Source organism: Propithecus coquereli, unplaced genomic scaffold (assembly GCF_000956105.1).
Source record: "Propithecus coquereli isolate 6110/MARCELLA unplaced genomic scaffold, Pcoq_1.0 Scaffold52, whole genome shotgun sequence".
Taxonomy (NCBI): domain Eukaryota; kingdom Metazoa; phylum Chordata; class Mammalia; order Primates; family Indriidae; genus Propithecus; species Propithecus coquereli.
Genome location: NW_012151063.1, coordinates 91,078 through 105,915, shown reverse-complemented (window position 1 = coordinate 105,915; position 14,838 = coordinate 91,078). Strand labels below are relative to the sequence as shown.

The window sequence follows — 14,838 nt, the reverse complement described above, 5'->3', positions numbered from 1 at the left end:
GAGGGTTTGGACCCCAAATCACCCTTTACTGGAACTGTACCAGCCGCACCCCCACGAAAGAATGAAAACCGACGGAACAAGTGTGATTTGAAAGTGTTTGTGTGAGACGCACGGGAACGTCCCTTCTAAGCCCGAGGGTGGCTTTCTTACAGAAAGACCTCCGGACCCCGGACGTGGTCATCGGGGCAGACACCATCGTGGTAAGTCTTCCTCCCGCCCCACCCGCAGTTTGGTCTGCGTGGTCTTGGAGGGTCAGCTTGTTTCAGATCTTAACCGAGGCAGGGAGGGTCTCGGGGAGCCAGCACCCGCCGGGGACAGGGTGCATTCGCCGCCGTAACGCAGCACCACAAACCGAGTGGCTTAAACAACAGAAGTGTGCTCTCTTGGGGTTTCGGAGGAGGCCAGAAGTCCGAAATGCAAAGTGTCGGCAGGACTGCCTCCTTCCCGAGGCTCTGGGGGTCAGTCTGTCCCACTCCTCTCTCCTGTGCCCGGTGGCTTCCGGCAATCCTCGGCTTGTGGCCGCTGCATCTCCCCCATCTCTGCCTCCGTTTCCACGTAGCTTTCTCCCCCTGTGCGTGTCTGTGTCCACATTTCCCTCTTCTGATAAGTACAGCCCTCGATGGATCTAGGGCCCGTCCTATTCCCATCTGACCTCACCTTAACTGACGACATCTGCAAAGACCCCGTTTCCAAGTAAGGCCACGGTCCCAGGTGCCAGGGTTTAGGTCTCGGACGTAGCTTCTGGAAGGCGCGATTCTATCCGCAAGGTGTGTTTGGACGCTGAGGAGCGAGCTCTGCTTGGGAGCTGTCCTTCCTGTATCTCTGCCGTGCCGGACCCACCTTCGTCCAAGCCCCTCTCCCAGCCAGTTTATGGCAAGCGTGACCCAGGGAGGGCGGCCTCCACAGCAACGGGGCTGCAGATTTGAACACTTCAAACAGTGCAGGGGCAGCAAACACCAGATGGGGTGATTCGGGGTCCACCTTGCTCTGTCTGTGTGGCTAAAGTCCGCGGTACCTGTGTGCCTGCCGGCAAGGAGGGAACCCCGTTTCTGGCTAGTGGGTAAAGAAGGCTCCATGGAAGTTATTTTTCTTTCTTTCTTTCTTTAGAGACAGGGTCTTGCTCTGCTGCCCAGGCTGGAGTGCAGTGATGCAGTCATAGCTCACTGCAGCCTCCAACTCCTGGGCTCGAGCGATCCTCCTGCCTCAGCCTCCCCAGTAGCTGGGCCTACAGGTGCCACCACCATGGCTGGCCCTATGGACATTAAAAAGTGAAAATGCATGTTCCTCAAAAGGTGAAATATGGAATTACCTTGTGACCCAGCAGTTCTGCCATTGTGAGTGGAATTATTGAGGCCCTGACCGCCAGGACCTCAGACTGTGGCTGAGTTTGGAGATGGGTCTTTACAGAGGTGATTAAGGTAAACTGAGGTCACTAGGGTGGGCCCTGATCCAACAGGACTGGTGTCCTTATAAGAGGAGGAGATGAGGACACAGACACGCACAGAGGGACGACCCCGTGAGGACACAGGGAGAAGACGGCGTCTACACGCACGACACAGTGAATGTTGTGTGGATTCCACGTCCACGACAGAACTGACTTCTTAAACGTGGCCGGTGGGGCCGTCACAGGTGTGGCCTGGGGGTGGGGACCGATGACGCCCTGTGCACCTGTCCTCCCGCAGACGGTGTCGGGGCTCATTCTGGAGAAGCCGGTGGACAAGCAGGACGCCTACAGGATGCTGTCCAGGTGGGCACCGACGTGGCCGCAGCTCTATCTCGGAAACACCTGGGAGGTCGGGCTGCAGGTCCCCTTCCCTGGGAGATAAGGGCGGAGCCGGCTGGCCGTGAGCCCTGACCCCCGTGCGTCCCATCCTCAGCCTTCTGCGCTGTGTCCTGCCCACGCCCGTCGCCTGTCGGATACCGAGTGGCAGCTTCTCGCTTCTGGGCTGCAGGGCGGCCGTCGTGTCCGGCCACCTGCCCGGGGGAGCCGCGTGCAGCCGAGCTCGTGCTCGCGGGGTGGGGGGTGGCACTCGGCTGGGATTCCACGGCACTGACCCCAGACAGCATCTCATTGGTCCCAGCACATGGAGCAGACCCCTACCGGAAAGACCCGGCCTCCTCGGTCTCTGGGAATCCCCCGTACAGCCCCCGACGTGAGACGGTGCGGTTGTGTCTTGCAGGCTGAACGGGAAGGAGCACAGCGTCTGCACGGGCGTGGCCATCGTGCACTGCAGCAGCAAAGGTAACCGGCGCCGCCCGCGACACTCGCCTCCCCCGACCCAGGGATCGCGCACGTGGGCGGCCGGCGGGGGGACCCTGGGGTTTGTCGGAGCCAAGTCGCCCACCCTCCGCAGGCGCTTTGCTCACGTCCTGCCAGGAAAGTTGTGTTGTCTGACGTGGACGCCTCCAGGCGGAAGGAAAACCTGCAGTTTATCTCATAGGATGCCTCTGACCCCAACCTGCTGTGCAATTAATTATCTGTCAATTTGAAAAAAAAATGCATTCCACGTGACCCTTACAAAAATACTTCTTTTGAGGCCTTTTGCTCTGAAAGGCGGAGGAAGTCGCTGTCTGTGGCTGTCAGTTATGCCACAGCAAAAGAGTTTTTAAAAAAATGTACGAAACATTGAGGAACGATTTTTGAAGCTGCTTTGAGAAATGTTGACGTCGGGGGTAGGACCCTGAGACAGTGTGAGCACCCGGCCCTGCTGCTCCTGCCCCGCGGGCGGCGGATGTCGGGGCGCCGGGACCGGGTCTGGTCCAGGCTGGGCCTTTTCGGGGAGAAAACACCTGCCGCCCGGTGAACGTGGTTCTGCTGGACCCTGCGCTTCCCACTTGTCTCTCCCGTCCCACCTACGGCTCAGACGTTTCTAACGCCTGCCTGGTGTGTGCGTGTCCTGGGGGTCTCACACAAATGACCACAGCCTGGGGGGCTCAAACAGCAGGAATGTGTCCCCCCCGAGTCCCGGAGCCCAGGAGTCTGAGACACGGGTGTCTCGGGGCCGCGCTCCCTCCGCAGGCTCTGGGGGAGGCTCCTTGCTGCCTCTTCCGGCTCCTGGGGGCTCCAGGCGTCCCTGGGCTTGTGGCCGCGTCACTCCTGTCTCTGCCTCCGTCTCCACGTGGCTTCTCCTCTGCGTCTGTGTCTCCTCTGCTGTCCTTAGGAGGACACCTGTCACTGGGTTTAGGGACCTCCTCATCCAGGATGATCTCGTCTCAAGACCCTCTTCTTACCTACATCTGCAGAGACCCTCTTTCCAAATGAGCTCCCATTCCCAGGTTCCAGGTGGATGTGAATTTTGGGGGGGACACTTCACCCCAGGACAGCTGGTGGGGGTGCTCTCCCCACAGACCCACCTCCCGGTGTGTCGTCACCTCCCCGACTTTGTCCTTGCAGAGGGCCAGCTGGACACTGAGGTCTCCGAATTCTACGAGGAAACGACGGTGAAGTTCTCGGACCTGTCGGAGGAGCTGCTCTGGGAATACATCCACAGCGGCGAGCCCATGTGAGTCTCGGGGCTGCGGGTGGGGCCGGAGGACCCTGTGTGGGACCCTGACCACGTGTGCATGGCGGGGCACTCTCAGCCTTCAAGACAAAAGGGAGATCCTGTCATTGGTGAGAGCAGGCATGAACGTGGGGCACATTCAGTGCAATGAGCCCGGCACAGAAAGACAAGTGCCACATCTTCTCCCTTCTGTATGGAACCTAGAAAAGTTGATGTCTGAGAAACAGAGAGTAGAATAGGGCGGCAGGGCGTGGCGGGGTTGGGGAGATTAGGAAGAAGATGTTCAGGAGACGTCTCATGCAGCCTGGTGAACGTAATTAATAACGATGCATTGTCTTCTTGAAAACGGCTGAGGCCGGGCGCGGAGGCTCACGCCTGTAATCCCAGCACTCTGGGAGGCCGAGGAGGGAGGATCGCTTGAGCTCAGGAGTTCGAGACCAGCCTGAGCAAGAGCGAGACCCCGTCTCCACTAAAAATAGAAAAATTAGCCAGGCGCAGTGGTGGTACCTATAGTCCCAGCTACTCGGGAGGCTGAGGCAGGAGGATCCATTGAGCCCAGGAGTTGGAGGTTGCTGTGAGCTAGGCTGACGCCACGGCACTCTAGTCCAGGTGACAGAGCGAGACTCAGTCTCAAAAAAAAAAAAAAAAGAAAAAGAAAACAGTTGGGGGAGTAGATCATAAGTGTTCTCACTACCAAAAGAAGGTATTTGATGTTATGTCAGGAATAGGGTGATTGGCTTGATTCAGTCATTCCACAGTGTGTGCGTCTATCAGAACACGTTGCACATGGGAAATATATGCGTAAAGTTGACCTTCGGCCTGGCGCCGGCCTCCTCAATATGAAGCCACCCAGGGCTAGCGCTGGCCGGATCTGCTGTAGTCCTGACGTCCGTCCAATCGTGCAGCTCTGGCCCTAGGACGCCCCATCCGAGGAAGCCGGTTCTGATCCCTGCCGTCTCCCTCCAGGGACAAGGCCGGCGGCTACGGGATCCAGGCGCTGGGCGGCATGCTGGTGGAGTACATCCAGGGGGACTTCCTGAACGTGGTGGGCTTCCCGCTGAACCACTTCTGCAAGAAGCTGGTGGAGCTGTACTACCCACCCCGCCGGGAAGACCTGCGGCGGGCCAGACAGGACTCCATCCCGCCCGTGGACAGCTTCGAGAACCTGAGCGACGTGGAAGCCGGCCACTCAGAGCCCGCACACGGGGAGGCGGGCAGAGGCTGGGACGGGCCAGGGGCCGGTGGCGACCAGCAGGCAGGGAGCGCACCCAAGGCAGATGGTTACAGGACGGCGGAGCCACCCCCGTTCCCAGCAGACCTTCTAGAACTTATAGATGGCTTCAAAGCATCAAAGGTACCCGTGTCCATCTCTGGGGCCACCATAGGAAATGACCAAAATCCGGTGACTTAAAACAATAGGAGTTTGTCTTCTCCCAGTCCGGGAGCCCAGGAGTCTGAGACGCAGGTGTCTCGGGGCCGCGCTCCCTCCGCAGGCTCCGGGGGAGGCTCCTTCCTGCCTCTTCCGGCTCCTGGGGGCTCCAGGCGTCCCTGGGCTTGTGGCCGCGTCACTCCAGTCTCTGCCTCCGTCTCCACGTGGCTTCTCCTCTGCGTCTGTGTCTCCTCTGCTGTCTCTTAGGAGGACTCCTGCCGTTGGGGTTAGGAACCTGCCTTTGCTAAGTGGCTTGTCGCAGACAGAGCGACTTCTGTGGTTAGGTTCCCACCAGCGTGTGTGGCCACGCTGGGCCGTGGGGACGTGGTGGGTGCCTGGACAGAGAGGGTCGCGGTGTGATTCTGAGGGTGCTCAGGTCTCAGGTGAGCCCAGCAGGGGCCGGGCTGCAGTGCTGACGGCGCATCAACCTCAGGGTGCCCTGAAGGCCACTGGCCGGACAGTGGGTGGACTTCAGTCCCGCTCACCGCCTGCCCGGAGAACAGCCAGGGTCAGGGTGTGAGTCCTCATGCCCTGTGACATCATGACCCTGGGCAGCTGTCCCAGCAAGAGGGCATCCTGGGTGCAGCAGGAACCCGCAGGCCCAACTTGGAGCTCAGGGGCGCCTGTTCCCATCTGGCCACGGCCTCTGGGTCCATCCCGCATGGTCACTGGCGTGGGCAGCCAGTTACTGATAAGTCTGAGCAGCGCCCAGGCAGCCTGGCCAGGCTGGGGAGTGGACCGTGTCACAGCCCGTCTGTCCAGGCGGCTTCCGCCTTCTCTGCCCTGGGTAGCGGCTGCTCACTGGGCTCCTACACCCGGTGGACTCTGGAGCTCTGGTCCTCCTTCATCTTCTCCTCCTCCTCCTCCTGCAGCTCTGGGCTCCCGGGGGCAGATGGAGAAGGGGTGCAGCTCTCCCCAGGCTGGGGGCTGTGCAGGGGTGTCTCTCGGGGAGCAGAGATAGGGTGCATGGTGCGGGAGGCACAGGCCAGGACAGATGGCATAGCAGGGCCACTCTGCGTGGTCTCATCATCAGGAGAGAGAACATCTAGTGATGAGGTGGTATAAGGAAGTTGGGGAACGTTGCACCTTACTTTCTCTAATTTCCCTAAAAGTCATAATTAAACGATGTACCTGTAGCCCATGACGCTGCTGTCCGACGGGCTAAGCAGTTTTGTGCTCCCACCTGGCCTCCAGGGTGGACCACGCAGCAGTCCTAGCGGCCAGGCTCTGATGTCACAGAACCCGGGGTCGGGTGGAGCCCGGGCAGCCGCAGAGCCCGCCGTCACCCTGCCGCGTGGAGCACGCACGGGCCAGCACTAGGCCTTTGACGAAGCCCTGCGTGCGTCAGAGGAGGGTTTTGTGTTTCAGGGAAGAGCAGGCGTAAGGATTTTTGTTGTCATGGGAGGGCAGGTGTGTCGAGCACCGTGGGGACTCTGTGTGCCTGGGGACGGGCTCCTAGAAGGGGCTGGGACATCCCTCTGTGTGTGTCTGTGTCCTCATCTCCTCTTCTTGTAAAGACACCAATCCTGTTGGATCAGGGGCCACCCTAGTGGCCTCATTTTAAGTTAATCACCTCTTTATAGACCCATCTCCAAATACACTCACAGTCTGAGGTCCTGGGGTGGCTCACACCTGTAGTCCTAGCTTCCTGGGAGGCCGAGGCAGGAGGATAGCTGCAGCTCAGAGGTTCGACACCAGTCTGAGCACAGTGAGGCCCTGTCTCTACCACTGGAAAAAAAAAAATAAGTAAAGACAAAAAACCCCCCCACAAAACCAACAAAACAGGGCTTTAGCATACGGTTCTGCTGACATAATTCAGCCCGTAAGAGCAGCACGTGGGTCTTTCGCCCAAGGGTCTGTTTCCCTTCCTGGTATTCACTGATGAGCTCTCACCTTGTGTACGCCTTGTTTTCACTGAGAACTAGAGCCTGTCGCTCCACACTGTTCTCTGCGGAAGAAGGCTCACTTGACAAGTTAAATACTTCTGACAGTTTGGGCCTCTGTCTCCGGGATCTGTGGGAGAAAGGAGGCCCTGGCAGGTCACCGCACGAGTCTCACCGCCCTCGCGTCTCACGCACAGGCCCTGTTCACCGCGTGCAAACTGAAGCTGTTTGATGTGTTGAAGGACGAGGTGCCCCAAAAGGCTGTGGACATTGCCAGCAAAGTGGACGCCTCTGTGTGCGGGACCGAAAGGCTCCTGGACGTCTGTGCCACCCTGGGGCTCCTGGAGAAGTCGGATCGAGGTAACAGGGCTCGTCAGCGTCTGCCGACACTCTTTGCAGGCAGGATAAACTCACTAAGTGACGGTGGCCTGGCACCGAGGAAGGCGAGGGTGGTGGCCAGACCATCCGTCCACCGGGAATGTTTCTTCCCCAAAAGGGTGAGAGGCAGAGGACAGGTGAGACAGAGACCAGACCACAGAGTCTGGTCTCAAACGGGCTGCATCAGTCCAGGTTCTGCAGAGAAACAGAGCCAACAGGGCACACACACAGACATACACGTTTATCCATTTACTTATTTATTTTGATAGACGTATATGGTGGGTGGATGGGCAGATTCAGACATGCTAAATGCATAGATATATCGATGTAAGTTGATGATATAGAGAGATGACAGGCGATGGGCACAGAGATGAGAAGAGTCTTCCATGCCAAGGCAGCCTTTCTCAGTGTCAGCGCAAGTGACGTTTCAGGCTGGATGACTCTCTGTGGTGGGGCCTCCTGTGCATGTGGCGTGTTGAGCAGCATCCGTGGGCTCCACCCACCAGATACCAGGAGCACCTGCCACCTAATCATAGCAACCGCAAGTGCCTCTAGAATTTGCCAAGTGTTCCTGGGGGCAAAATTGCCCAGTTAAGAACCACTGCCATCGATAGGTGATAGATAGATAGATACATAGATAGATCAATAATCAGTGGAGCTCATAGATACACGGATAGATGAATGGTGAGATGGGTGGGTGGACTGATGGAGAGATGAATGGGTGGGTAGATGGATGGATGGTATGTAGGTAGGTAGATGGGTGGATACATACGTAGAGTGATGGATCGATGGATGGATGGAAGGATGAAAGGATGGATGGATAGATGGAAGGATGAAAGGATGGATGGAAGGATGAAAGGATGGATGGATAGATGGGTGGATGGGTGGGTGGGTGAAAGTATGGACAGGTGGATGGATGAATGGATGGGTAAAAGTATGTATGTATGGATGGATGGATGGAGGGTTTGATGGGTAGAAGGGTGAAAGGATGGATGGGATGGATGTGGGTGGGTGAATGGATGGAAGGATGGGTGCGTAGATGAATGGATGGGTGGGTGGATGGGGAAAAGGATGAATGGGTGGATGGATGGATGAGTAGGTGGATGGATACATGGATGGGTGGATGGATGAGTGGAAGGATGGAGGGGTGGATGGATGGATGGATGAATGGATGTGTGGATGGACGGATGAGTGGATGAGTGGATGGATGAATGGAGGGTAGGTGGATCAATGGATGGGTGAATGGATGGATAGATAGATGGGTGGGTAGATAGATGCATGGGTGGGTGGATGGGTAAAAGGACAGACAGGTGGATGGATGAATGGATGGGTGAATGTATGTATGTATGGATGGATGAATGAGTAGGTGGATGGATACATGGATGGAGGGATGGATGAGTGGAAGGATGGAGGGATGGATGGATGAATGGATGTGTGGATGGACGGATGAGTGGATGGGTAAAAGGACAGACAGGTGGATGGATGAATGGATGGGTGAATGTATGTATGGATGGATGAATGAGTAGGTGGATGGATACATGGATGGATGGTTTGATGGGTAGAAGTCTGAAAGGATGGATGGGGTTGATGGATGGGTGGTTGAGTGGATCGATGGATGGGAGAGTGGATAGTTGGATGGGTGGATGGATCGATGGATGATAGCATGGATGAATGGATGTGGTTGGGTGGGTGGATGGATGGGTGAATGGTTGCATAGATGGGTGAATGGATGGATGGATGAGTGGATGGATGAATGGATGGGAAAGTGGATAGTTGGATGGGTGGATGGATGGATAGATGCATAGGTGGGTGGATGGATGGGTGAATGGTTACATAGATGGTGGATGGATGGGTGGGTGGGTGGATGGATCGATGGATGACTGGATGGGTGGGCAGTTGCATGGATGACAATATCTGTTTGCTGAACTGAACAGACCTCTTCCACATAGTCCTACAGCAGAAGGGTACATGCCCTGCTCCCAGAGCAGCTTGGGAAGGCAAAGGGTCTCCTGGTGGAGGCCAGAATTGTTGCCTTTCACACAGAGATGTACGACAACATCCTTAGCGTTTGGAGCATACAGGACAGAACCTGTTTCTCAGCCAGGGCATCGCAGTACTATTCACCTAGTAAAAATAACACCTGCATGTGTTCAAAAGTTCCTACATCCAGACTTTCCATCACTGCCACCTTGGAACCTTACAACTCCTTTTGCAAATGCTTTGTCCACTTGAGACCTGAGATAGTTCCCACGTGTCTACACGGGCTCTTCTGCCCCTCAGTAGGTGTGATACCATTTCTTTGTTAACATGACACAGGGCCATTTCTTGTGCCTGATGGCTGTACTTGTGTGAGGCCATCTGTTCACACCTGTGGGTCTCCACCACCAAGACCTGTCCCTCCCAGCGTCCAATTCTGTAGGAGGGGGCATTCTGGAAGGGAGCTGGGGGCTGCGTCCCGTGGACAGCTGAGCTGGGTGTGAAGTGGGTGGAGGGGGAAGGCCCCTGCATGAGTGTGGGTTCTTCTGAATAACAGAACCCCTAGGATACAAACTAGGAGATTTATCTGAAGGATCCACACGATGGTGGCAGTCCACAATCTACAAGGCAGGCCGGCAGGCTGAGAACTCAGGTGGGAACTGGGCTGCCATCTTGGAAATAGAATTTCTTCTTTAGGAAATGTCAATCTCTGCTTTTAGGGTTTTCAGTGGGTTGGATGAGGCCCATCCACATTATGGAGGTTTATCCCCTTGACTTAAAGTCAGACTGACGTATGTGCTAGCCACACCTACAAAACACCTCCACGGCAACACCTAGGCTGGTGTTGGCTGGAAGAACTATAGCGTGGCCACTGACCACGCAGACAATGCCGACTCTTTGGGGAACAGTCATAGCCGTTGGCATTTCGGGCTGGGTCGGTGCTGATCCCCATCAAGCCAACTCCAAGCGTACAGTTTGCTATAGTCAGATAGATGATGTTTATTTTGACATTTCAATGATGCTGAGCACTTTTTTACGCTTTCGGTGAGGTCTGTGTGGGTGTTCTTTTTAGGAAATCACGCGACCCTCCCCGTTTCCTCAGGTTACCGTAACACAGAGTCATCGAATCTGTACCTGGTGTCGGACGGCGAACACTCCCTGCACGACTTCATCATGTACAACGACCAGCACACCTGGAATCTCTTTACGCACCTGGAGTCGGCTGTTCGAGAGGGAACCAACCAAGGCCACGGGGCTTTGGGAAGGAAGGCGCAAGATCTGTTCCAGGTAGTGTGAGTCCAGACATTCCCTTTCCCTGGCATACGTTTTGCTAAAGGACGTGGGCAGATGGATCTATGGGCAGCTGATGAATCCGTCTCTGGCCTGAGGATGACTCGAGCCAGTTAGAAAGCCACTGACCATTTGCCTTGGGATGCCGAGAGTCCTGAGGGCGGATCCCAGATGAGTGGTCTGGGCGGGGGGACGTTGGGGGCTCAGGAGTGGGGCTGATTGACCGGCCACAGCTCCGGTCACTTGACGAGGGGCCGGCAGACAGCACCTTCCTGGGCTCCGTCCTCCCACTCTGCATCACGGTCCTGCGGGGGCTGCGGGGACACCGTCACCATCCCCACTTCCACGTTGGCGTCAGGTTCAGCAAAGCGAAGGAATTTCACCCTCGTGGTCAAACGCATCTGAACGTGGCCGCCCGGCTCTGGATTTGAAACGCTCGGACCTCACGCCGGGCGGCTGCTGGTTCACTCTGTTCTGGGACAGCTCGGGGTTGGCAGTCCCCAGTGTCACGCTGCAGCACCCACAAAAAGAATCTTCTCCTGGAAAAGGGGCCACTGGTTGCCTTGAGTTATGCAGTTTCTCCTAAGTGGACACGGAAGAGACCTGGCTCACTCGGGGCCACGGTTTGCAAAGCTCTTTCTACGTCTCTCCCCTCCCGCCTCCTCCCCGGGGAGGAGCGTCCTGAGGCTGACGCCCAGCGGAGGCTGCCGTGCGTCCTGTGTGCCCTGTCCAGGCGGCGGCTCTGGCTCTGCAGGGCTGTGCCCAATGGGCCTGGGGACCCTGGGTGGGCACAGCCTCGCTCCTCCCAGGCAGCGTTGGCCCGGCACGCAGTGGGGGTGAGCGCTGAGTCGGGTCGTGTGTGACACGGTGTGGAAATGCGGCCGGGGGAGGCTGGGGCTTCAGGCAGGTGTGTGTGTCGGGGGAGAGGGAGAGAGAGACAGAGGGAGACAGAGACAGAGGGAGAGACAGAGAGACAGAGCGAGACAGAGACAGGTAGACAGGTACAGAGAGAGACAGAGACGGAGGGAGAGACAGAGACAGAGGGAGACAAGGAGAGACAGAGACAGACGGAGAGACAGAGGGAGACAAAGGGAGAGACAGAGACAGGGAGAGACAGGGAGACAGAGGGAGAGACAGAGACAGGGAGACAGAGGGAGAGACAGAGACAGGGAGATGGAGAGACAGAGGGAGACAGAGACAGAGGGAGACAGGGAGAGACAGAGACGGAGACAGAGACAGAGGGAGAGACAGAGACAGGGAGACAGAGATAGAGGGAGAGACAGAGACAGATGGAGAGAGACAGAGGGAGAGGGAGACAGACAGAGACAGGGAGACAGAGATAGAGGGACAGACGGAGAGACAGAGACAGGGAGAGAGAGGCAGACACAAACATAGCTGAGACCGGCTCCGGATGGACCCGCTGGGGACAGACCGTGTGCGCAGGGTGGCCTCGGGAGTGGACCCACCTAGCGGCAGTCCTGGAACAAAACACAGCCAAGCTCGCCTGGAGCCCGGCGGGTGCCAGCCGGGGAGTTGGTGCAGCTCGGAGGAGCCGGCCACCGAGACGCCCCCATGGCAGCGTGGCGGCGGCCGAGCGGGGTGCGTGGGGAGACTTTGTGGTTCCCTGTCCCCGGCTTCCCTGCCGTGAGATGTTCGTGGCAGCCGGGAGCCCCCAGGATGAGCGTCTCCTTGTCCGGGACGCTCAGACCCTTGCCGTGCAGGGTGCGGGGCAGACCGGGTCCTTCCATGGGGGACGCCCTCGGCTGTGGGGTCCGGTTTGCCCGGCCGGCCCGCCCCTCCCAGCCCACGGCGGCCCCACCCCATGGAGCCTCGCGGAGCTGCCCCTGGGAGCTGCGGGAGCCCCGGTCCCGCTCCGGCCCCTGCTCAGACCCAGGTCTCTTGCAGGACGGCCCGCTCCAGAGCAAGGAGGACCAGCTGCGGTGCGTGGGGGCCACGCACGGCCTCGCCAAGCTGACCGCGCGCCCCGCGGCCACGGCCTTTGACCTGTCCCGATTCTCCTCCGCCTGCGACCTGGGAGGTGTGTAGCTCCCCGCCAGGACCCGGGTGCGAACAGCTCGGTGCGTCTCTTCCCTTGTGCTGAGCCCCGGCCCCCGACCTGCTCGTGTGACGCGCGAACTGCTTTTGTGTGTGTGCAGGACACACAAGGACCTAAGTTGGGCTGGGGTGAGTCCCAGGTCTTGGGCACATGTTCCCACGTTCCGGCAGGTTTCCGGGGATGGCCCGGGACCCCCTAGAGGTTACACGGCCCATTCTGGTGGCTACTGAGGGAAGAGAGGACCACGGAGCCCTTGTGTCCCTTCCCACCGCATCTCATTCTGCCCCACTCACCCTCCACCCCACCCCAGCCTAGGCCCCACTCCTGGACAGTGGATGGAGAAGCAGGTGCCTTCCCTGTGGGGGGTGGGCAGTGGGATCAGGGACTTGAGAGGGCTCCCATGCTGCCAGGTGCACGTCTCCATCCCCTGCATGGCATTCCTCCTTGTGGCGCAGAATAGCTGCTGCAGGGCCAGCCATTGCGTCTGCATTCTGCAGAAGGAAGGAGAACAGCCGCCACCACTAGGCTGTAAGGGTTCCCCTGCTCATCTGCCCCCACCCACCCACACTCGCCAGCACCGGCTTGCACAGTCCCGACTCAGGGCCGTCAACGCCTGCCCCTGAATAGCATGTCGGTTTTGTTGTGTTGGACCTTGGGGCTTCCTCGGGGCTCTGCCTGCGTTGCCAGGCCCCTGCCGCAGAGCGTGTGTCTGCTTCCCCGCAGGCTGCACGGGCGCCCTGGCCCGAGAGCTGGCCCGCGAGTACCCGCGTCTGCAGGTGACCGTGTTCGACCTCCCGGACGTCATCGAGCACGTCTCCCGTTTTCAACGCGACGGGCCGGAGACGGCGCGGGTCCGCTTCCTGGCGGGTAAATCGTGCCTTGTCTTTGTGTGGCAACGTGTGCCCGGCTCGTTTGTGTGTGCAGGGCGCGTGGCCCTGTGTGTGTGTGCATGTGTATATGTGTGTCCGTGTGTGCACATGTCCCTGCATACATGTGTGTGATGTGCTTGTGTGTGTGTCTGCATGGTGTATCTGTGTGGATATGTGTGTGCGTGTCTCTGTGCGTGTGCATGTCGTGTGTGTCTGTGTCTCTGCCTGTGTATGTTCCTACGTGTGCACATATCTCTGCATGCATGTGTGTGTCTGGTGTGTTTGTGTCTCTGTATCTGTGTGGGTATGCGTGTGCATGTCTGTGTGTGTCTCTGTGTGTACCTGTGTAGGTATGCATGTCATGTGTGTGTGTGTGTGTCTGCATGCCTGTGTATGTTCCTACGTGTGCACATATCTGCATGAATGTGTGTGTGTCTCCATGTGTATGTCTCTATATCTGTGTGGGTACGCATGTGCGTGTTTGTGTGTCTGTGTCTCTGTGTGTGTATCTGTGCAGGTATGCATGTCATGTGCGTGTCTGTGTCTCTGCATGTGCGTGTCTGTGTGTATTCCTACGTGTGCACATCTCTGCATGAATGTGTGTGTGTCTGGTGTGTTTGTGTGTGTCTCTATATCTGTGTGGGTATGCATGTGTGCGTGTCTGTGTATGTGTGTAGGTATGCATGTCTGCGTGTGCATGTCTGTGTGTCTCTGTGTGTATCTGGGTAGGTATGCATGTCATGTGCGTGTCTGTGTATATTCCTACGTGTGCACATATCTTTGCATGCATGTGTGTGTCTGGTGTGTTTGCATGTGTCTCTATATCTGTGGGTATGCATGTGTGTGTGTCTGGTGTGTTTGTGTCTCTGTGTGTATGTCTCCATATCTGTGTGGGTATGCATGTGTGTGTGTCTCCGTGTGTAAGTGTGTAGGTATGCATGTCACATGCACGTCTGCGTGTGCTTGTCTGTGTGTGTGAGCACTGCAAGTACTGAGTCTACAGGGCCGTGGGGATGGGAGACGGCCGAGGTCCGTGTCCGTGCCATCTGTGACTGGCCAAGGCCACAAAAGGAAGTGACTCAAGAGCTGTAACAGGGAGGCATCGGGTTAGACTCGAGGAAGAACTTCCTGGCGTCAGCCATCGATGCCAGCATGGACGGACAGGACGCACCTGACCTCCCGCAGTTGGCGCCTTCCGCCATGGCCCAGATGGGCGGGGCTCCCCGTGCCCCCCAAGCCTTCTGAGCGCCTCCCTAGTTGAAATGAAAAGGCCGCCCCCCGCACGCCCCCAGTCCAGGCGCACGAGGACCAGCGGGGCTTCGCTTTGCCAGACGTGGGGAAACACAAACAACAGAGCCTGAAAACGCAGACGCCCCCTGCCGCCGTCGGGGCGCACGCGAGCAGCTTCAGCCCGGGGACCTGGCGCCGTGCGCTCCCCCATCCCCACTTTCCT

At 57.8% G+C, this 14,838-nt stretch overlaps 1 protein-coding gene across 1 annotated transcript in view; it reads left to right on the top strand.

Annotated features, from left to right (window-relative positions):
• ASMTL (acetylserotonin O-methyltransferase-like) overlaps window positions 1-14,838 on the top strand; it is a 25,327-nt gene that overhangs the window by 3,379 nt on the left and 7,110 nt on the right. The window contains exons 3-11 of the mRNA XM_012656816.1: window positions 153-200; window positions 1,683-1,747; window positions 2,181-2,242; window positions 3,395-3,503; window positions 4,470-4,857; window positions 7,013-7,175; window positions 10,273-10,457; window positions 12,366-12,498; window positions 13,240-13,383. Coding sequence (XP_012512270.1) covers window positions 153-200; window positions 1,683-1,747; window positions 2,181-2,242; window positions 3,395-3,503; window positions 4,470-4,857; window positions 7,013-7,175; window positions 10,273-10,457; window positions 12,366-12,498; window positions 13,240-13,383 — 1,297 coding nt within the window. The remainder of the gene's footprint in view (window positions 1-152; window positions 201-1,682; window positions 1,748-2,180; window positions 2,243-3,394; window positions 3,504-4,469; window positions 4,858-7,012; window positions 7,176-10,272; window positions 10,458-12,365; window positions 12,499-13,239; window positions 13,384-14,838) is intronic.